Consider the following 22,455-nt stretch of genomic DNA (forward strand, 5'->3'; position numbering starts at 1 on the left):
TCCATATTTTTTTCCCCTGTAGGGTCTCAAACCCCCTCCCCGAGACGACCCTTTTTGTCCTCCCGAGACGAGGCACGGAGTGTTCCAGCCCCCCGCGAGGTTAGGGGAGCCCCAGACCCCCACCGCAGGGTTGATGTTCGGTTTTGCCTGTGTCAGGGCCACTCTGCTGCCCCTGTCCCGCTGTGCCCCCACTCTGCCCCTCACTGCGGTCGCGTTGTGGTGAGAGCAATCGAGTCCCCGGCAGTACCGTGTGTTTTTATTGAATTGTTCTGTTACAGCAAGCTCGGCTCCGATGGGGAGCAGCGGGGTCCCAAGGCCAGCCCCAGACCCCCCATCCAGCTCAGCCCCCCGCAGGGCATCAACCCCACTGCAGGGAGCCGGGGCCAGCCCTGTCCTGGCACTCTGACCCTCCCCAGCACTCACTATCCCCTGGGATGGTGACACTATGCCAGTGGGCAGGATGTGCCCAGGCCTCTTCTGTGCAGCTCTGGGGGTCTGCAGTACCCCAAAGCCCTGTGCCCCTGGCTTGTGCTGCCGTGACAACCAGGGAGGGATCTGTGGGGTCCATGGGACACCATGGCCTGCTCAGACAGCACTCTCGTGGTAGTTGTCATCCTGCAGGAACGTGCTCAGCCTCCTCCCGGGGCTGGGGGCTGCATCCTGTCCTGGGGCTGTGACCTCCCCAATGTCGCCATCACTCTGCTCCTGGGCAAAGTGCACGAAGACCTGCAGGAACAGCATGATGAGAGACAGCACCATGGGACAGGGCCACCATGCCCTCACACACCTGCCTCCCCTGTCACCTGGTCCAGTGTGGTCTGTGACACGGAGTAGTCCTCTATGTGGCAGGGGCCGCGGTTGGCGGCCAGAAGGCTGAAGACGGTGGCCAGGGAGGTGACATGGGCAGGCAGGTGGTACTGCAGCAGCCCCCCGTGCTGCTCCCGCAGCACAATGCCAGGGAAGTGCTGCTGCAACAGAGTCTGCACTGCTGCTGGGCCAGAGCCCCCCGCCCGCACCACCACTGTGTACCCGTCCCCAAACCTGCAGGGAGAGAGAGAGGGGACACTGCTGTGAGGACTGGCCACAGCCACCACTCTCAGGAAACCCCCTCAGCCCCCCAGCCTGGTACCTGTTCTTAAGGTGCTGGACGCTGCCCAGGCAGCGGAACCGGCCGTTGACCATGATGGCCATCCTGGTGCAGAGCGCCTCGCACTCCTCCATGCTGGGGGGGCATGTGTGAGCTCCCCCAGGGCAGAGGGACACTCCTGTCCAGGGGGTTCCAGAGGTGCTTCCCTTTGAGGGGGCTGCAGGCCCCAGGTGGGGACTCACCTGTGGGATGTGAGCACCACGGACCGGCCATCCCGGATAACGCCAAGGATGCGTTCCCACAGGAACCTCCGGGCTTGTGGATCCATCCCCGTTGTGGGCTCATCCTGCAATGATCCCAGCCCAGGGTCAGCCTGGGCAGGACCCTGGTGCTGCCGTGGGGCCTCTCAATGCCCCCCTCACCAGGAAGACGACAGGGGGGCAGCCAAGGAGGGCGATGGCCGTGGAGAGCTTGCGCTTGTTGCCCCCGCTGTACTTGCCCGCCGGCCGGTCTGCGTGGGGGCCCAGCCCCAGAGCAGTGATGCCCCACTGAGCCACCTGCAAAAGACAGAGGGGGTGAGGGTGGGGGCTCCCCAGGGGCTGGGGAGGACAGGGTACAGGCCCTACCCTGGGGGTCTCCTCCTCTGGGACCCCGCGCAGGCGGCTGTAGAACTCCAGGTGCTCCCGCCCTGTCAGCAGGTCTGTGATGGCATCAAACTGGGGACAGTAACCCATGTGCTGGTGGACAGACTGGAGGTCGGTGAGCACACTGCAGGATGGGGAGAGGTAAGCACAGGATGGGGACAGGTGACCATGGGACAGGGAGAGGTGAACATGCCCAGGATGGGGGTAGGTGAGCATGGGACAGAGAGAGGTGACCACACTGCGGGATGGGGACATGTGCCAGGGATACTGTGGGAAGAGGGACAAGCAGCTGCAGGGATGAGGATGAAGCAGACTGCAGGGCAAAGGGCCAGGAAGAGCACACAGTAGGGACAGAGATGATGGCATGGGTTCTCTGGGGACATGGACAGGGATCCAAGCCATGGAGTCCCTTCATTCACCCACCTGTGCCCCTTCAGCCAGGCCTCTCCCAGCGTCACCTCTGTGTCCCCTGTCAGCATCTTGAAGGTGGATGTTTTCCCAGCACCATTCACCCCCAGGAGGCCAAAGCACTGTGAGGGCAGAGCAGGGTCACTGGTAGTCCTGGCCCTGCCCACAGAGCTTTCTGTCTGTCCATCTGTCCCTCACCTCCCCGGGGGGAATGGCCACACAGAGCCTGTCCACAGCCGGAGCCTTCCTTCGCCGGTACACCTGCATGGAGGAGAGGTGGCACTGAGTGCTCCCTCCTGTCACTGCCAGTGGGGCCAGGGGTTATGGGTGGGCTGGCGCTCACTGCAGGGTCCAGCTCCATGCACCCACCTTGGTCAGGTTCTTCAGCAGCAGGAGGTAGCCATGCGGGGGGATGCTGCCCACCCTCGCCCGTTCCCTGGCCACGTCCCGGTCCTCATCCCCCAGCGAGGGCAGCTCCAGAGCTCGTGGCCTGTGGAAACAGTGGCAAGGGCACATTCAGGGCTGTCCACCCCCTAAAGCACCTCCAGGGTACAGTGTCCAGTTCTCGGCCCCTCAGTTTAGGAAGGTTGTTGAGACACTTGAACATGTCCAGAGGAGGGCAACAAGGCTGGTGAGAGGCTTGGAACACAAACCCTGTGAGGAATGAATGAGGGAGCTGGGGTTGTTTAGCCTGGAAAAAAGGAGACTCAGAGGTGACCTTATCACTCTCTACAACTCTCTGAAAGGTGGTTTAATCAGGTGGGGGTTGGTCTCTTTCTCCAGGCAACAACTGACAGAACGAAAGGACACAGTCTTAAACTGTGCCAAGGGAAATTTAGGTTAGATATTAGGGAAAAGTTTTTTTATTGAAAGGGTGATAAAGTGCTGGAATCATCTACCCAGGGAGGCGGTAGAGTAACCATCCCTGAGTGTGTTTTAAAAAAGACTGGATGGGGCACTCAGTGTTGAGGTGTTAGGGCTGGGTTGGACTCAATGATCTTAAAGATCTCTTCCCACCTAGTGATTCTGTGATTCTGTGATTCTGTACCCCCAGCCAGTGCTCACCCCAGGCGCAGGAAGAAGCGGTGGTACTGCAGCAGGAGGGTGAAGAGGAAGAAGACGATGCCCTCGATGGCCATGGCAAACATGTTCTTCCCCGCCAGGTCCCAGGAGAGGGGGGACACAAAGCGCTTGTCCCCTGCAAGCAGCGAGAGGGGCTGTAGGAATAGGGGACCCCTTTGCTGGGCTTTGGGGAAGGTGAGCAGCCCTGACACCCCCAGACTCACCAAACCTCTCAAAGGCATCAGCCATTGCCTGGTTCTTCACCATGTCAATGAGGCCTCGGCCCAAGCAGAAGTGGGGGAAGATGAGGAAAACCTTCTTCAGGACGCGGTTGATGTCATTGAGGTTCTGATGGAGCAGCAAGAGATGGGTGGGGAAGCTGGCACTGGCCCTGCAGGGAAGGGATGGAGGGTCCAGGGCATCCCAAGGCTCACCTTGTCCACAAACAGCTCCAGCACAAAGGTGGCCACGCTGCCATTGATGCCGATGAAGAGGTTGATGCAGGTCAGGGCCACGTAGGCAGTGCTGGGGATGCTGAAGAGGAAGGAGGCTGGATACATCAGGGGGGTGATGGACCATCTGCAGGGGGGAGAGGCAGGGGCTGGCTGAGGTGTACCTCCCAACCTGGGGGGCTTGAGACAGCACCAACCCTCCCAAGCCCCACAACCCCCTCGCCCCAGCTGCCCCCAGCCCCACAACTCCCTCGCCCCTGCTGGGCTCTGCTGCCCCGTCACCCGTAGAGCAGCAGCAGCAGCACCAGGGAGGGCAGGTTGGCCGAGGACACGTAGGATTCCTGCTGGAAGCAGAGGAAGATGAGGATGACCAGCAGCGCGGGGACCAGGTAGTTGCACTGTGGGGATGGAAAAGCCAGGAAAGGGGTCAGGGGTGGGACCAGACCCCTTGGAACTGGTCCTTGTCCCCATCCCTATGCCCACCATGTCCCAGGCGAAGTTGCCCAGCCAGTAGGTGATGGGCTTCATCCCACTGACAAACTGAAGGTGCTTGGCCTTGCTGACCCGCTCCTCAATGAGGAAGACAACAAAGCTGGCCGGGATGAAGGACATGGCGAAGATCACGCAGATGGAGACCAGCACGTCCACAGAGGTGGCCATCCTGCCGAGGAGGGGAGAGCTCAGCAAGGGCCAGAGGGTGCTGCAGGACCCCAATCCCCAGCACTCACAGGGCGGCCTCAGAGAGCTGCTCCTTGGTGAGGTTGAGGGGGTGGTTGGTGGCCGTGATGCCGAAGCGTGTGGGGTCGGTGCCGGGGGGCAGCCGGGCTCGCAGCAGCCCATTGCTGGCCACATTGAGGAAGGAGACCATGGCGTGCCAGCCCTTGTTGTTGAACCAGACCTGCAGGATGGAGAGGGCCAGGCAGCTCAGAGCCCCCCACCCAACCTGGCTCTGCCCCTGGCTGTGCCTGCAGCACCCAGCCCCACCAGGAACATCCCCCACTCCCCACCAGCCTCCTGCTCTCCTCCAGCCCCAGCTACTCTCAGTCCTTCTTGGGCTGCTCCACCTCTTGAGGGGACACCACTGTCACATCCCTGCTGCCCCCCAGCTCTCACCCCTGAGAGACCCCCAGCCATGGGCACACCTTGATGTTCCTGCGGGCATCCAAACCCTCAATGAAGCGGCTGATGTTGGCCAGGAGCCGATCCGAGGGGCTGCCCTGGGTACAGAAACACAGGGTGAGGAGGGGTCCCCCAGCACTGGGACACCAGAGCTGAGCCAGGGGCTGAGTCCAGCTGTACCGGGGTGATGTTGAGCAGCACCCGGAGCTCCAGCACTGCCTGATCCACCTCTGCTGCCGACGGCAGGGCCTGGGAGCTGCCGGCGCCCAGGGAGAAGCCACCGTACCTGCAGGAGAAATGGGGCTCCCAAATTTGTCGGAGACATTCCCACTGCCAGCCTGCCAGGAACTGGGCTTGAGGATCCACATGGATCCCTTCCACCCCAGGAGATTCTACAATTGTGGGAGTTTACAATTCTACAATCCCACAATTCTGTAAAACCAGCCAACCATTCCCCATTGCCACCCTTGTGCAAACTCAACCCTCCGCTCGCCCAGATGCCAGAGTAAGGGACACACAGCAGAGGGCTGAAGGCACCTGGGTGATGGCTCTGCCCAGGGACCACTCAGGCTCTCCCCAAACCCACCAGGGATCTCCAGTCTCCCTCTACCCCTGGCTGCACCAGGCCCCAACCACTGCCCAGCTCACCTCTGCTCATTCACCCACTTCTTGTTCCTCAGCCTGAAAGAAATGAGGTGAGGGGAGACAGAGGAGAGAGAAACCCCCCAAGGGGACATTAGGGCAGCACCTGCCCACCCAACCACATGTCCCCAGCAGTGTCCCCTTCCCCCGGGTGTCCCTGGGGTGTTCCCTTGGTGTCCCCACAGTGCCCCTGCAGTGTCCCCGGTGTTCCCAGCCCCAGCACTCACTCCTGACGGATGATCTGTGGATAGGTCTTCACCAGGTAGTCAGAGATGTTCCTGCCCGTCAGGTTCTGAAGGATGTCCCCTGTGCCCCTCTGCACCTGTGGGATGAACAGATGGGCTGGGTGGGCACCCAGCTCTGTGGCATCCCTGGAGTATCACCTGCCCCCACAGCCAGCAGTGATGGAGCCCTGGGGCTGCCCCTGCTAGGCTGGGGGTTACCTGGGGTGGTGGGAGCCCCCCAGCCCCCTCAGGACACTCAGGCAGCATCCTGTGAGCCCCTGGCCCACTGCACTGACACGGGGGGGATGGCTTGGCCTGTGTCCAGTTCCCGCGCTGCAGCACTTCCAGCAGGGATGGGGGGGCTGAGGGGGCAGAGAAGCCATCGGGATGGGAAGCTGGTGGGCACAGCCCTGTCCTGGGCACCCAGAGAGAGAGAGAGAGAGAGACTCCCATTACCAGCCTGGTGTGAGCCAGGGGCACCGGGACCCACCATGGGGATGTTGGGGGTCCCACAGCATCACAGCAGGTGGCAGAGCTGCTCCGTGGGCAGGTGGGCACTGAGGTGGGGGCCAAGCCCCGGCTGCCCCCCCAGCCCCGCCCCGTGGAGACTCACTCCTTCCCCTCTTCCTTCATGCACTTGGTGCCAAAGCCGGGCTCAGCCAGGAGCGCCTCCAGCAGCCGGGCAGTGTCGGGGTCTCCCGGGGCGTCGTTGCTGCCGGGAGACAAAGGAGTGAGCTGGTGGCACTGGGAGACAAGGGACACGGCGGGCACAGGGCTGGGGACACACCTGAAAAAGGTGAACTGCTGCCCGTACATCCAGGGCTGGAGCTGCAGGGGTGGGTACTTCCCGAAGGGCGGCACGATGAGGCTGAAGAGCAGCGCGATGCAGACGAAGACGGCGGGGAGGACGATCTGAGGAGGCCGGGGGAGGGGGAATCAGGGTTGGCTCTGCCCCACCCTGCCCCGTGCCCTGCCCCATCCCCTCCCCGCGGCCCCACCTGCGCGAAGAAGCCGCGGGTGCTGCGCCGAGCGTGGAGCATCCTCTTGGTGAAGAGAGCGCGGAGCTGGCGGCAGGTGAGCGCCCAGCCCCTGACCCTGCCGCAGGCCTGCCCCGCCGCCCCCCGCAGCAGGTCCGTCTCCCGGGGCTCCTCCGCTGCCGGGGCACAGAGGGGTCTGCCAAGGGGCTCGTGGCAGGCGGGGCGTGGGGGGACAGGGTGCGGGCAGGGGCATCCCCCCAACCCAAAAGGGATGGGATGCTGCGTGCAGGAGCCCCCAGCCCCCTCCCCACACAGCCCCCAGCTCCTACCTCGCCGGGCTCCTTTGGCTCAATGTAAAGGAGAGGAGAGAGGGGTTACAGTCACGCGGGGATCAGCCCCCACCCAGGGCAGAGCTGGTGCCCCAAACCATCACAGCCCCCCAGACTCCCATGGCTGTCCCCACGCCAGTTCTCCCTCCAGGATATGCTGGATCTGCCCCCTGGGATTTCATATCCCATCCTGCACAGAGCTGGGCTCCCTCAAATCCATCCTCATCCCAGACCTTTGCTTTGGGGACACCCCAAAACTGGGAGGTAGCTGTGCTGTACAAAGGTCCCTGAGTATCCCCCTGCCTGAAGGGACACGTGCCTGAAGGGATGCCGGCTCGGATGGACAGCTGCCCAGATGGACAGCCCAGGGGCTCGGTGGAGAGCACTCAGCAGCAGCTCAGGGGTCCCACCTCTCCCATCCTTACCCATCTCTCCATCAGCCACATCCCCATCCCCCGTCTCGCCAGGGACTGCTCCTTTCATGGTGCCTGACAAAATGAGGACAAGATGCCAGGGCAGGACCAAGGCCACACCTCTCTGCACCCACAGGTGCTCCCAGCAGGGACCCCAGCCCTGGCAGGGACACACAGGGTGCTGGGGACACCCCACCCCTCTGCTCTGGACTGCTGAGCACCTCCCCAGCCCTCCCCCCCTGTATTCCAGAGCTCAGCTCCAGCCAGGACTGAGGAGTTTTACCTGTGGTGTCAGTGTCCAGCCCTGTGTCCTTGGCCACCTTCAGGAAGATCTGGGGGTGTGGGAGGGCTGGTGTTAAACACACACCAGCACCCACAGCCCAGTGAGGAAAACCCCCTGGTCACAGGCACCCCAGGAGCCCCTTGGCCACAGCCCCCCTGGGTACCTCTTCCAGGGTGGTGTCAGAGATGCCATAGCTGGAGACTCCCAGTTCCCCCAGGTGTGCATCCAGCTCCCGGAACAGCTCCCCAAAGGCCCCATCCCTGGCCCCACTGTAGGGCAGGACAAAGAGCACCTCGTGCCCGATGTCCTCCACCAGCCGGGAGCCAGGGACCAGCTTCTGAATCAGCGCCGACAGCTGGGCCACATCTGGAGGGATGGGGAGGGCTGGAAACCCAGGCCAGGAGCTGCTGGCTGGCACAGCTGGCCACAGCTCCATGTGCCTGGCATCCCAGCCTGAGGTCCCCAGGGGAGATGGAGGGAAGGGAGATCCCCTTCTGCACCTCCAGTGAAAGGAGGAGAGGGGCCAGATGCAGGGCTGTGCACCCCCAGCCCCCTGGCTGAAGGGGGTTGTATGAGGAACAGCTGGGGGTGACACTGTGAGGGGACAAAACACTCACCCACGGCACTGGCATCACTGCCCCGCTCACTGCCCAGGCCTGTGTCACTGCTGTGCTCTGAGTCACTGCCATCCTGCAGGAAAGGGTGGCTGGAGCCTGGTACCCCACAGCAGGACCTGGCCCCCAGTGCCCACCAGTACCCGGGATGGAGACACTGGCTGCCCTTTGAGGGATGATCATCAGGGCCGAGGGACCCACCTTTTTGGTGACACCGGGGACAGTGCCAGCGTTGCCGGCTGTCCCGCTCCTCTCCCGCTTCACCAGGGTGAGGTGGTAGCCGGTGCCAAGCCTGGCTTTGAGGAAGAGGGGGGACCCGCAGCAGCAGAGCCGGCCCTGTGAGATGATGGCGGTGCGGTCCCCCAGCAGCTCCGCCTCGTCCATGTAGTGGGTGGACAGGATGATGGTGCGGCCTGGGGACCAGGAACGGGCTTGACCCCAAACCCCTCCATTGCAGGTTCTCCCCACCAGCACATCCCCCTGCTCCCCCACAGGGCTCAGAGGGTGAAGTGGGGGTCCCCAGCCCTGACCTTTGCGGTATTTGAGCAGCAGCTCCCAGATGCTGCGGCGGGAGAAGGGGTCGACGCCAGCCGTGGGCTCGTCCAGGATGACAACCCGGGAGCCACCCACAAAGGCGATGGCCACCGAGAGCTTCCGCTGCATCCCGCCTGCAGAGGGACAGCGTTGGGGAGGCTCGGAGCCACCCAGCCCCACTCAGGCACCCAGCCTGACCCCCGCACGCACCCGAGAGGTTCCTGGTCTGCTCCCGGCGCTTGTGCGGCAGCCCCGTGTCCTGGAGCAGCTGCTCCATCTCCTCCTGCACCTGCTGCTCCGAGAGCCCCTTCAGCCGCCCGTAGAACCAGATGTGCTCCTCCACCGTCAGGCTGTGGGGACGGGGGGCAAGGCAGGGTCAGGGGCACAGAGATTGAGGGGGACAGCCCTGCATCACTCCCCACACCTCCCCATCCCCGCCTACATGTCGAAGAGCACGTTGTGCTGGGGACACATCCCCATGGATTTGCGGATGCTGTCGATATCGGAGCGGATGTCCCAGCCCAGGATATAGGCAGTGCCCGAGGTGGGGGGCAGGAGGCCAGTCAGGATGGACCTGGAAGTGGTGAGGAAAACAGGTCATGGAGCACAGGAGCATCAGGGCTTGGGGCCAGGGTACCCTGTCCTATGTGGGGACCAGCTGGGGACAGGGTCAGGCTCAGCTCCTGGGCTCAGCCATGGCCATGCAGCCCCTCTGTGGCTTACATGGTGGTGGTCTTTCCAGCCCCGTTGTGGCCCAGGAAGGAGGTGATCTGCCCCTCGTAGAAGTCCAGGCACAGCCCGTTGACAGCTGCACGGCCGCTGCTGCCATAGACCTTCACCAGGTTGCGGATGGAGACACCAGGCTGGAGTTCGGCAGGCGGCTCCTCCACCAGCACTGGAAATCACCAAGGGGTCACATCCCTGGCCAGAACCCCTTGCTGGGAGCAGGACCCCTCGCCATGGGGTGCAGGGCACTCCACTGGGGAGCAATATCCAGGCTGGAGGGCTCCAGGGCTGCTCCACAGCCACTGCCCTCAGCCATACAGCTCCAAGGTGGGCAGGGACTCACCTTGGGGTGCAGTGTGGGGTGCAGCATGGTACAGGGAGGGCCCAGATGAGGATGACTCTCCAAACCAGTAGCTCTTCAGGAAGGGGAAATTCCAGGGCTTGGGGATCCCGTACTGACCTGCAGTAGAAGGGGCAGAGTGGGGCTGGAGCTGAGTGGCAGCTGGGGGTCAGGGGAGGTGCACTCACCTGGGAAGACACCCTCGATGTACCAGGTGGCCAGGCCATAGAGGACAGCATCCAGCAGCAGCAGTCCCATGGCTGCAGCAAAGCTGTACGGGTCTCCTGGCACGGGGCTGGCAGCCAGGTTGTACCACTGGATGCCCACTCCCTGCTCCTCATAGAGGGAGAAGTAATCGCAGCCGAATCCAAAGGCCACGGGGGACAGCAGGCTCTGAGGACAGTGAGAATGGCAATATGGGCAAAGATTGGCCTGAGGGTGCAGCCCAAAGCCCCCCACCCCAGAGCACCAGGGGCATTGCAGAGGGGCAGCTGCAGGTGCTCACCACAAGGACACGGATTGGGAAGGTGAGGTAGTCACGCCAGGCGACGCACAGCACGTAGGGCAGGTACAGCGAGAAGTAAATGATGCCACCACACGCCGAGGCCAGGTTGGCACGGGGGAAGAAGGTGCTGATGAGGAAGCACTGGCTGATGGTGGCCACTGAGAAGGTGCCAAGGAAGAGGAAGATGACTCCTGGGTTGCTGTAGGGCAGGATGTTTCCCAGCTGTGGATGGAGGTAGGTTGGAGCCTATGGAGCCTCCCATGCTGGCTCCCAGCCCTGATGTCCCCTGTGTCACCCAACGTGTCCCCTGAGACCTGCAACCTGCCTTCAGGATGAGGACAAGAAGGGCAGAGCTGAGGAGGAAGGGGATGAAGCTGCTGAGGAACCAGCTGAGCCAGAGAATTCCACTACTCAGCCCCATGGTCTTCATGGTCTCCTTGAGACGTGTTTCCTTCTCGTGCACCACCCCCTTGATGATCATGGCCACTGAGTAGATCCAGGCCAGCGTCATGAAGAGAGGCAGAGAGCGGTTCAGGACCCTCAGGAACCTGGGGAGATACCCCCAGACATTCCACCCTTAGCTCAACACTCCTGGGCCACTGTTGGGCCAGAGACACCAGGGCACAACCAGCGCTGTGCCACCTCCCCAGTGCAGCGATGCTGCAGGATGCCTGGATGTGTCCCCCATGGCAGCAGGGGGGTCATTCAGCAGTCCCACGGTCTGGGGCTGCCCCTGCCCACTTACACATCATCCACATAGCAGGGGTAGGGCATCTGCTGGATGTAGACCCCAGTCCGTGGGGCAGCCCCAGTCTGCACCCGCACCACCGCCTGCTCCACCAGGTCCTGAATGTAGACGAAGCCCCCCCAGACGTAGCGCAAGTCACTGAAGGGGTCAGCTGCGGGGCCTGGGTCCCAAAACCTGGGGACAGAGCACGGTGCTGGAACCAGAGATCTCTCAGCAACAAGCACAGGCTGCTTGGCTGGCCATGGAGACAAGGTGAGCATCCCCCAACCTGTCCTTGATCTTGTTGGTCCTGGTGACGTCGTCAATGTCCATGCGGATCTTGTAGCGGACGTGGGGTGGCAGTCCGGGGGCTGTGGCATTGATGGGGGGCTGGAAGACCACTGCTGCCCAAAACTGCTGCTCCTCCAGCAGCTCCAGGGCTCGGGCTACCAGCTGCTCCTCAGTGGCCACTGCCTCAATCTTGTCCAGGCAGACACACTGTGGGAGGGCAGGTAGGGCTCAGCAGGCACGGGTGGTGGAAGGGGACAGCCCACCCACAGCAGGGTGACACACACCTCCATGAACTGTGACAGCGTCCTCAGGACTGCGTCCACATCAGCGTACACCTGGTGCCAGGTGAGGCCTGGTCCCCCCGCTGGCCCTGCCAGGAATGTGGCCAGCTCTGGCAGCTTCCAGGAAGTGCCATTGAGGAACCCGTCCAGGAGCTGGGCTGTGCTTGGGGCCAGCAGCAGGTCCTGCAAAGCACCAGGATATGGGAGGCTATGCAGCCCACCCTGGTCCAGCTGCATCCTGCCCCTCTCCTCGACAGCTGCACCCCAGCACACCCCATTTTGCACCCCACAGCAACCCTGTTCCCAATGGGAGGAGTCTGGGGCCACACACCTGGAGCATCTGCATCTCCAGGCTGCTGTTGAGGAGGGTGTAGATTCGGGGTCCCAGCTCCTGCCAGGCACCCCCCAACTCCCCCAGCACCGCCAGCTCCCGGAAGGTCCGATTCACCTGTGTGAGGGAGGTGAGGCAGGTCCGGGAAGGGATGCTCCCAAACCCCTCCAGGCCCCCCACAGCCCCCACTCACCTCAGCCATGACACTGTCAGGGCCAGGTCCAGGGGGTGTGTACAGGATCTTCCCCACAAAGAGGGGCTTGATCCCCCGCCAGAAGATCTGTGAGAGGGGGCTGGACTCCAGGCTGTGGAGCAGCTCCCGGCAGAAGGGACCTGGGGGTGCAGAGTTGAGCCCTCACCACCAGCCCCACACCACCAGCCCCCACTGCCCCCCGCAGCCCCCAGCTGAGCCTCCACAGCCCCCCACTCACTGGTGCTGCCTGAGGCCACAGGTCTCTGCTCAGAGCTGTTCCTGTCCAGGAAGGCTTTGACATCATTGTCCTCATACCAATTGAGGGAGGGGATCCTGAGCCCCCCGCCCTCAGGGTGTCCACAGGCGATGCGTGACAGGGCTGTGAAGGCACCTGTGCTGGTGTTGGGGGCCCTCAGCCCCACAAGCTCCTGGCGCAGCTCAGCCAGGCTGCTCATGGAGGAGACCTGGGGAGAGTGGGGTGAGAGTGGAGAGGGGCAGTGGGGCACCCAGGGACACTGTAGGGGTGGGGAGGGAGCAGGGGAGTGAGGGGTGTACCTCCTCCATCAGGGATGCTGCATCACGCAGGAAGCTGCCCAAAGCTTCCACCGTGCTGGTGATGCCGCCCAACTCTGAGCTCAGCTGTTCCTACAAAAGGGGGCGTGAAAAGGGGGTCACAGCCCTGCTGGGGAGGCCAGGGGTCTCTGCCTCGGTGCCTTCCAGCACCCGACTACCCTGAGGGCTCACCATCAGGAGTCGTGGGAAGTCTATCTGGGAGAGGAAGGAGCCCTCCATGGCACGGAGCTGGGAGCTGGGCAGCGCGCAGAGTTCCCGCTGCAGGCTCTGGGTGGAGGCGGCGTTACCGCCCAGCAGGAAGCCCCCCAGGACCGAGGCGTTGCAGACCAGGGCCTTTAGCGGGAGGCGAACGCTCGCCAGGGAGAACTGCGAGGAGAGGACAGTCGTGATGCGGTCACCGGGAGTGGGCGCCGGGAGCGGGCCCCGCTCTGACACTCACGATGCGGGGGTTGAGCCGAGCCCCCATCAGCTCATCCACCAGCGCCGGGGGCAGAGATGTGTTGGTCCGCAGGAACCGGGAGAAGGTCTCGTCCTCTCTCAAGTATTCCCTCACCGGCAGAGCTGGGGGAGCAGAGTCAGACAAAGGGTCTCGCTCCCCCGGCACCCCCCGCCCCCGGTGCTCACCCCTGCGCTGGTTCCCGCTGTCCCGGAGCCGGCGCAGGGCGGGCAGGAGCCGGGCAAAGCCGTGCAGGAGCCGCTGCCCGTGGCCGCGGAGCAGGACCTGCCGCGCTTCGCTCAGGAGGCGGGAGAGGCTGCGACATGGGACACGGGGCGGGCAGTGAGACCCCGGGCCGGCCCCGCTCTGCCCCGCAGCTCCCCGGGCCCGCCGCTCACATGGAGCCATCGAAGTTGCCCACCACGCCTGGGGCCTCTCCCGCCGTGGGGTGCCGGAAACAGGGGTTGTTCATGTTGCAGATGATGCCCTGCAGCCAGGGCAGGGTCCCCGCCGAGGGCAGCGCCTTGTTGGGAAAGTGGCCTGAGGGAAAGGGAGGCAGTTCAGTGGGAAAATACAGGACCCCCAGGCACCCCACACCCACCCGAGCAGGGAGATCCCAGACAGCCCCCACCCTGAGACCACCCCTGTGTTTGTCCCCCTGGTGTCACCCCCAAGGGCTCCCGCACAGGGGCACACAGAGGGGGCTCGGCTGCCTCAGGGGTCCTGCCCGGGACACTCACATTCGTGCTGCTTGAAGGGCGGGTGGGATCGCCGCACTGAGATCAGGATAAGGAAGAGGAAGAGGGGCCACAGGATCTCGATAGCCAGCTGGATCTGGGGGAGACGCAAGGTTGGTGGGGGTCCCGCTTCCCATCAGTGTCCAGGGCTCTGCCCGCCCCTTTGCCAGGAACCAGCGGCTCTGGGCAGCCCCATCCCAATCGCCCCCTTACCCGCTGCCGCCGGCGGTAGGTGAAATTCTTCCAGAGCAGCAGCCCCAGCTGGGTGCCCACGGCCATCGCGGGGGTCGTGGGCCCCCCTCGGCTCCGGCTGCGGGTGAGAATAGGGGGGGCAGCCCCAAGCTGAGGGCCACGGCTGGGCTCTCACTGCCTTCTGCTTCGGGGCTTATCACAGCCCGGGCACAGTGCCGGGCACAGCGCTGAGCTCCGGGGCCGGCAGGGGCCGGACGGCATTCCTCCAGCAAAGCTCCTTTCCGGAGCTAAAGGCTCAAATCACATTCTTTCCTAAACCAAAAGCACCAGAATTGGGCACGAGCTCTGTCCAGGAGCCAGGAGCGCGATTCACGCCCACCCCGGGCGCAGGGAGCAGCCTGGCACTCCAAGAGCAGCTCCGGCCGAGCTGGGCAGCCCGGGGGAGGCTGAGACCTGTCCGTGCCTCAGTTTCCCCCAGAGAAGGATGTGGGTGGGGCTCTCACCAGCCCAGGAGCGGACTTGCTCCGGTGCAGTGGGCAGCTCCGACACCCCGATCCCGCGGGTTGGAGCCGCGTCTGTGCCAGTTCCTGGGAACTGACCCACCCCTGGAGCGGCGCCAGCAGCTGCGGGGCCCGGCAGCAAAGCTCTGCCGAGGCGGCTCAGAGACAAGTCCCGGCGGCACGATCCGACCCAACCCAACCCAACCCAACCCAACCCGCAGCGTTCTGCCCGCTGCACCCCCCGCGCCCCGGGAGGACCGAGCCGGGGACACCCCCCCCCCACCACCCCAGACTTGCCCCCCGTTCCCCCCGGGCCGAGGGAGCCGCGCACTCACCCTCCGCCCCACACCCGCCGCCACCGCCCGCGCCCGGGGCTAAGCCGGGTCCCGGGAGCAGCCGGGATAAGCGGGCACGGGGCAGCGGGATTAGGAAATCCGCCTAATCCGCCTGCGGGGCCGGACACGAGTGGGGCCGGGGGCAGGACTCCTCCGGGGATGCACCGGAGTCAGGTGGGGTGACGCCGAGAGAAAGAAGCAGCTGCTGGAATGGGGGTGACAGAGGTGTCTGAGTGTCCCCATCTGCTGGAACAGGAGGGTGCTGCGGGACTGCCGGGCGCGGGGAGCCCTTTCTGTCTCCTTTCGGGACAAAACAACCACAGAATCCCTGGATCCTCCCGGGGGACTCGTGTGGGAATGTGCTCACTCATCTCACGTGGACAAACACGCCGCATCGCTGCAAGCGAGAGCTCGGTGGTCCCCGCGGCTCCGGGAACCGCCGGGCCAGCTCCAGCTCCCGGCCCCGGCGCCCTCCAAACTCGCGTCCCCCAACCCGGTTCGGCCGGAGGAGCCCCTCTCTGGGTGGGTGCGGGGTCACCGGGAGGCGAAGGACCGGGAGAGACACGGACAGCCCAGGGGGACTATGAGGACAGCTCGGAGGGACGATGAGGACAGTCCAGAGGGGGCATGGGGACAGTTCAGGGTTATGATGGGGGCACGGGGATACCCCCGGGGGGGCGGGGAGGCACCAAGAGCCTCGGGGGGGCGCTGGGCGGCCGCATCCTGCCGAGACCGGGACACAGCCTCCCCTCTCCCTCCCCGCAGCCCCCGGCCCGGGACCCCCGTTACCTGATGCGGCTGCGCGGCCTCTTTAAGAGACCCCGCGGCTCCGCCGGGCGCGCGCAGGCCCCGCCCCCGCCTCGCGCTACAAACTAGCCGGGGTGTGACGTCATGGGAACCGGCTCTTAAAGGGGCAGGGACAGCGGGGAGCCCGAGGAGTCTCGCCCCGCCCCGCCCCGCCCCGCCCCATCCCATCCCATCCCATCCCATCCCATCCCATCCCATCCCATCCCATCCCATCCCATCCCATCCCACCCCACCCTTGGGAGACCCCGCCTCGCCCACCCCACCCTTAGGAGCCCCACGGCTCTTCGAAACGCAGAATTTCGTCCAAAAAGGTGGGTCCATTCCCGGACAGGCACGTCCCGTCCTGTCCCGTTGGCACTGTTAAGGACTCATCTATCAACCGCACATCAATTAACCCCGCAGCCCGTTCCCGGCTCCCGCTCCTCCCCCTGGCACACGCAGCATCCCGCCCCACCGCTCTGGCACTCCGGGGTCTCACCCGGGTCTGTAGCAGCTCGCAGCCCCCAGGCAGAGAGAGACCCGCCTGAGCCCTGACAAGGCGCCTGCAGCAGAGATCAGCTCCTGATTATATAGAAAGGGTTGTTGATTTTTTTTTTTAATAAAAGGTTTCAGTCTGAGAGCATCTGCATTAAAAACCACATGGGAGGGGAAAAGTCGATGGGCACCAGCTGCACTTGGACACCGCCCTGGTGCAGGATGTGGCTGTTGGAGTCAGCCTTGGCTCCAGCCTGGGCGATCAGGTTGCTGCAGTGCTGGGTGTGCCAGGTGTGCCGGCTGTGCCAGGTGTGCCAGCGCCCGGCCCAGCCCTGCAGCCATCACCGCGGCCTTGAAAACTTGGTCCCTACAAGTTCTGCTAAAAAAGGCATTTCCAGCATTTCGAGATCACACCAGAGTGTAAACTTGTGAGCACACACACATTCACCCTCAAACATACACTCACAATCCCGAGGCCACACAGTGTCTCCCAGATGTGTTTCCCCCATGTCCCACTGACCCCAATCCCTCTCCTCCACACGGCTGAGGAGGGTCCTGCCAGCACAGGAATGAGCAGCAGCACCAGGGGTAGCACGAGCAGCCACTCCTGCTCCTTGCTGAGGGATCCAGGGGCACCACAGGGGTGTGTGGTGGGCGCTGGGTGCATTAGAGGTGACATTGTCCACTCCCAGGTGCTGGAACATCTGCCACCTTCCTGCTGCCCCAGGGTCTTGGGGCTCCTGGGGGAACCATCTGGGCTCCTCTCTAGAAACGGGGCCTTTATTTCCTCGCTCAGAAAAATAGATTCATTTCCAAAGTTAAAAAAAGAGTTTTAAAAGAAGGAATGATGGAAGTGGAGGCTGGAATGTGGCTGGCAGTGGGGCTGTACATGAGATGGTGCGGGTGGGGCTGAGCCCTCCCGCTCAGTAGCTCTCCTCCTCCTCACGGTAGTAGTGGTACCCGGGGGGGTCCCCGCTCAGGTCACCAGCAGCGTTGGCCACCTCGCCCTGGTTGCCCTGTGGGCAGTACTTGGGGTCGTAGATCTGGCGGCCGAGGCCAAAGACCTGCCCGCTCTGGTTGGCGCCCTGGTTGGAGCCCATCTGCAGCGACATGGAGGAGTTGTCACACTTCTCTGTCCCCATCTTGGCGTCATAGATGTGCCTCCTGGTGCCGGGAGCCGTCATGCCCACCTGGAAGGAAGGACAGGATGGAGCAGGGCTCAGCTGTGGTTCCCCCATCCCTCCCTAGCCCAGCGTGGGGGCTCACCTGACTGGCACACTTGTTGGTGCCCATCTGGAGGCTGATGGTGGAGTGGTCCATGGGTGGCAGGATCTGATTTTTGGGGTCATAGAGGTGCCTCCGGGTGCCATAGGCCGTCATGCCAGACTGGCTGGCACACTTGTTTGTGCCCATCTGACAAAGGAGTCTGGTGAGGAATGTGTGCTGCCCAACATGTGCCCCTTCTCCCCATCCCTGTCCCCCCAGCCTGGGGGGCACAGTCAGTGCTCCCTAACCCATCTCAGGCTCCCAGCCATTGAGTGCTGGACATAGAACCAAGATGGTCCCAGACCCCAAGGACACTTGAGGCACCTCATGCCTCAGGTCCCTCCAGCAGTGCTTGGAGCTGTGACAGTGCTGAGAATTTGATAGAACTTGGCACCCTTTGCCCAGCCCCCCACCCATGGGACCCTGTGGGGCAGCCCACCTGCAGCCCGATCACACACTGCCCAGCCTTCATCTTGGCCTCGTCAAAATTCCTCTGCTGCTTCTCCGAGTACTTCACGCCGATGTCCACCCCGCTCTGCAGCCCCTTCGTCTTGGCCTGCCAGGAGAGGCTGTGAGGAAGGACAGGGGTCCCAAACCCCCCACCCACTCCCTGCACAGGGTGAGCTGTGGGGTCCCACAGGCATTACCCCAAACTGGGGGTCCCCATGGGGCTGCAGCCCCTCCCAAGCTGCTCTTCCCCCCGTGCTCACCATTCCTGCCAGCGCCAGCAGTGACACCTGCACCTGTGTCAGGTTCCCGCTCTCAAAAAGATCATTGGCTTCAAAGAGGTCCACGGGGTTCATGCCATAGCTGGCCATGGCCTTGATGAAGTTGGAGAGGTTCTCAAGCTGTGGAGAGGTAGAGGGGTGAGCCCTGGCAGGTGACAGCAGAGGAACAGCAGGTGGGTGGCAGCAGAGCTGCACCTACCTGGTGCCAGTTCTGAGACGAGCGGTTGATCTTCCTCACCGAGTTGGGCTGCAGCTTGTTCATGAGCCTGGAGGGAGGCAGGGGGACATGAGGCTGTGGCAGGAAGAAACCTCAAGGTGCTGCAGGGCACAGGTTCCTTTCAGGAAGGTCCAGCCCAGGCCTCCCCCATGTGAGGCACATTTACCCCCCAGGTCCCTGTTTGTCCTCAGGGCTCCCCCCAGACACAGAAGCCTTGGGGGTGACTCTGGCAGGTCCCACTGGCGAGGATCCAGCCCACCCTTCCCACCACAAGGCCTGGTGAGGACCCTCTGGAGGTTTGGTGTCCCCCATCTCCACCCAGCTGGAGCAGGGGCCGGGGGCCATGCCCAGGATCACCCCAGGACTCACTCGCAGAGGATCACTCCATCCTTCAGCCCCTTCTGGAAGTCGGGCCCGATCTGTTTTCCTGTGACGCTCTCGATCCACGTCCGCAGCTCAGCCTCCTTCTGTGGGTCATACTTCTGGGCAAGCTGGGGGGGCAGTGGGGGGACAGCTCAGGCAGGGCCCCAGCGTGCACCCCAAACCCCTCATGGGGACAGATCCCGCCTCCCTGGGATGGGAATGGGCACAGGAGCATGAGGATGATGTTGCCAGCAGATGCAGCAGCTTCTGAACCATTCCAAAAATATGAGAAGGAACTTCTCATGGGGTTAGGGGCAAGTGCCCCCCCGGATCTGTCCCCTGGAGCCCGTGGGAGCTCAGCTCTGAGCCCCAGGGGTCCTGGCCACACGATGCTCTCCCTTTCCCTTCCAGCAAGGCCCAACCTCCGCCACAGATTCCTCGGTCACCGCGGCTATGCCAGGAATGTGGACGCCTCCTCCCAAATGGAGACCAGCTGCCAGGGCCGGCAGCATCTCCGGCAGCGTCGTCTCGCCCCGGCCCACAAGGGAAGGGAAAGTTCTCCTGGCCTGGGGAGGGAATGGCCTGGAAACCCTGAGTGCTGTCCTGCCCCAGCCCAGCACCTCTGATGCTCAGCTGGCACCTGGGGGTGGCCCCAGGGCAGCCACCAACCTCTTGCCCATCCTGTCCCTTCCTGGTCCCGTTATGTGCTGAGGTCAAGAGTCCCTAGGGATCCTGGACACACAGAGACACTGGGATGGGCACAGTCCAGCCCTGCTCTGTGGTGGGGAGACACTCCCATCCCAAATGGAAGCTTGACCGAGGCAGGACACAGATCACCCTCATGACACCACGTGCGTCCTGGCTGCAGGACTCTACAGTCCCACCAGCTGATTTTCTGGAACGTGAGCAGCTGAACCAGTTCCTCTTCCCTTCTCACAGCCAGCTTGAGGATTTCCCAGGGCACGGGGGATGCACAGTGCAGCATCCCCAGAGAGATCCCACCACAGCCCAGTCTGCAAGGGCTTGCACAGACTGGGAGCATGTCACTGGTTTAACTGGTTCTCAGTGGGTGATGTCACCTCCACCAGACACACGGGGGTGGTCAGACTGGCTCATGTCTTGCTGAATCAACACGAGGCACCAAGAGCACGCGGCGGCGAGGCCCTGGCTCGTGTCACCCTCTCACAACTGGGGCAGCCCAGCCCAGGCAGGCCGGGGCCCGCCGGTTTCCCGTTACGAAATGCAAATCCCCTGCGAGGGCAGGTAAGGAGCATCCAGCCACGGCCACCGCATCATGCCACCATGCCATGGCAACCACGTGCCTGTCACCACTTGTCCCTTCTCCTGCCTGCCCTGGCCTCACCCAGGTGTCCCCGGGCAGAACACACTCAAACCACCAGCCACCTGCCCCGGGGTGACCAGGGCTCAATCTCTGCTCGCCTGGGGCCGGGCACAGTCACCGACCACCCGGGGCTGCTGTGTCCCCTCCACCCAGGGCTGCTGTGTCCCCTCCACCCAGGGCTGCTGTGTCCCCTGTGCCCCCCCGGCCAGGCAGGACCCCCGTGTGCTGTCCAGGGGGCAGGAGGGGCCGGCAGCTGCACCCAGATCCCTCCTAGGGGTGCAAAGAGCTCAGCCAGAGGCTCCTATCCCTCTTTCCCCTTCCGGCCCCGCGGCATTTCAGCAGGAGCGTCACCGGGGCCAAAAGCCGCATCCCCAGAGACGGCGGCGGGGACGCTGCCAGGTCTGAGCATCCCGCGGAGTTATGCGGAGCTGCGGGGAAGCAGAAAGTGGAGAAGCTTCGTGGAGCTGCTCCGGAGCCAGGGAGGACCGAGGGGATCGCCCCCAGCCCCGGGTGTGACGGGAAGGTCCCCCGCGGTTTGCCGGGGGCAGCCGGAGCCACAGCGGGCACCGCACGGAGACACCCAGCCCCGGGCCCCAAGACACCGCCCGGGGACCCTCTAGGCAGGCTCAGGGCACCCCGAGAGTGAGAGCCGAGGTTCGGTATCCCCAGCCCTCAGAGACCTCGGTACACCGGGCGCTTCAGTTCCGCATCCTCCCGGGAAGCCCCGGCTTTCCATCCTCCCGGAATCCCCCAACTTCTCCCCTCCCGGCCGGCTCTGCATTCCTGGGGCACACCGGAAAAATCCCGGCTCTCCAGAACCCGAGATGCAACCGGGACACCTCAGCAGCGCCGGGATGTTCGGTTCTCCCGGGCCTCCAGCAGCCACAGCGCCCGGCGGCCCCGGTACCCCCCAGCCCCCTCTGCACCCCCGTCAGGATGTCCCGGTACCGCCCGGCCCCGCCGCGGCTCACCCGGTTCTTGACTTCGGCGGAGAGGCCGTAGGACGGGCCCTTGTTGAACTGGCAGCTGCTCATGGCGGGGAGCGGGGCCGGTACCGGAGCGGGGAGCGGCAGCGGGGCCGGTACCGGAGCGGGGAGCGGGGCCGGTACCGGAGAGGGCTCGGGCGGGGCGGGGGCGGGTCCCGGCCCGGCCCCCCCGCCTTGATTGGACGGGGCAAAATGTCCAAATAAGGGCAGGAGCGGCCGGATCGAGGGGAGGGTCCCGAACCCCGACAGTGGGACCTGGGAAACACCGAGGGGCGCCGGAGTCAGGGGAGCGAGGGGTGGGACTGGAGCCGTCCCGGGCACGGGGGCACAGGGCACACACACGTCCCGGGCACAGACACACACAGGGCACACGCGTGTGCATCCCTGTACATGGCTGTGGGCACCCCCCACACACACAAAACACACACACAAACACACACACACACGCCCCACACGCACCCCCGACCCACGGGCGCTATCTTGCACACGCACTCACATTTTCACTCACACTTTCACTCACTCACACATTCACTCGCACCTGCCCGCGTGCACGCACGGTCACGCACACACGCAGGGCACACACGTACGCCTTCCCTCGTCCCCGCACCTCACAGACCTCCACCATCCCCGTCCCATTCCCCTTGCCCCGCCTCTCCCCGTGCCCGTGTCCCCACGGGGCCGCCATAAGTTCCACGCCAGAGGGCCCGGCCCGGCCCGGCCCCGCAGGGAGGTCCCGGGTGAAGCGGAGGGGACCCCATCACCCCCCGATTGCCCTTGGCGCTGGCAGCCGGCCCGAGCAGCCCGTGGGCAGCGCCCGGGGGTCTCCCCGCAGAGCCCGGCCCGGCCCGGCCCTCACCAGGGGTTTGTTTATCCCGGTGTCCCCCGGATAATCCCCTTGTGAGGTCGCGATGCCCCGTGGGTGGGAGAGTCCCGGGTGGGACTGTGGGGAGGGGTGGGGGGACAGAGGACAGGGCTGTGACCCCAGAGGGCAGGGCCCCGCACAGCACCGAGCCCACGGATGGGCAATGGCAGGGGCACCCCAAGAGTGGGAGCCCAGAGCCCCCATCACACTGAACCCCACACCTGGGGCCCCCAGGGGGGTGGAGCTTGTCCTCGCTGGACGGATGGACCCCCCCAAACAGGCTGAACTCCCGAGGGTGGAGTCCCGGGGGACAGCACCGAGTGGGGCTCAGCCCCCACCCCTCCGGGCTAAGTTAAGCCCGGACTGCAGCACTGACACCTCTCAAACATCCCATAAATGCCGGGGTCCCGCTGCCCCCCGTAACCCCGCAGGGCAGGCAGGGTGCCCCCCGGCCC

The 22,455-nt window shown here is 64.2% G+C and overlaps 2 protein-coding genes across 2 annotated transcripts; both read right to left on the reverse strand.

The window, feature by feature from the left end:
* Positions 1–280: 280 nt before the first annotated feature.
* Positions 281–14,229, reverse strand: ABCA7 (ATP binding cassette subfamily A member 7). Its single transcript, XM_083880186.1, has 49 exons — positions 14,142–14,229; positions 13,932–14,025; positions 13,590–13,731; positions 13,380–13,507; positions 13,195–13,316; positions 12,927–13,121; positions 12,738–12,827; positions 12,421–12,646; positions 12,183–12,322; positions 11,990–12,106; positions 11,662–11,841; positions 11,376–11,584; positions 11,105–11,281; positions 10,685–10,907; positions 10,360–10,581; positions 10,043–10,247; positions 9,858–9,974; positions 9,512–9,683; positions 9,231–9,362; positions 8,999–9,138; positions 8,785–8,922; positions 8,456–8,667; positions 8,258–8,330; positions 7,804–8,006; positions 7,641–7,689; positions 7,355–7,432; positions 6,637–6,791; positions 6,426–6,550; positions 6,252–6,350; positions 5,858–6,053; positions 5,642–5,736; positions 5,421–5,453; positions 4,953–5,058; positions 4,796–4,870; positions 4,382–4,551; positions 4,137–4,314; positions 3,936–4,051; positions 3,636–3,780; positions 3,426–3,549; positions 3,205–3,337; positions 2,509–2,629; positions 2,338–2,400; positions 2,155–2,261; positions 1,714–1,855; positions 1,510–1,644; positions 1,330–1,433; positions 1,130–1,222; positions 804–1,041; positions 281–726 (listed from the first exon to the last, which is right to left on the reverse strand). Exons 1-49 carry the CDS (start codon positions 14,205–14,207, stop codon positions 586–588), a joined length of 6,744 nt encoding a protein of 2,247 aa, XP_083736312.1. The 5' UTR covers positions 14,208–14,229; the 3' UTR covers positions 281–585.
* Positions 14,230–16,372: 2,143 nt separating this feature from the next.
* Positions 16,373–21,240, reverse strand: CNN2 (calponin 2). The gene is made up of 7 exons (XM_083880060.1): positions 21,124–21,240; positions 18,817–18,938; positions 18,430–18,496; positions 18,213–18,350; positions 17,942–18,058; positions 17,503–17,649; positions 16,373–17,426 (listed from the first exon to the last, which is right to left on the reverse strand). The coding sequence occupies exons 1-7, from the start codon at positions 21,184–21,186 to the stop codon at positions 17,160–17,162; spliced, it is 921 nt and encodes a 306-aa protein (XP_083736186.1). The 5' UTR covers positions 21,187–21,240; the 3' UTR covers positions 16,373–17,159.
* Positions 21,241–22,455: the final 1,215 nt, after the last annotated feature.

This window comes from Zosterops lateralis (genome assembly GCF_965231275.1).
Source record: "Zosterops lateralis genome assembly, chromosome: 29".
Classification (NCBI taxonomy): domain Eukaryota; kingdom Metazoa; phylum Chordata; class Aves; order Passeriformes; family Zosteropidae; genus Zosterops; species Zosterops lateralis.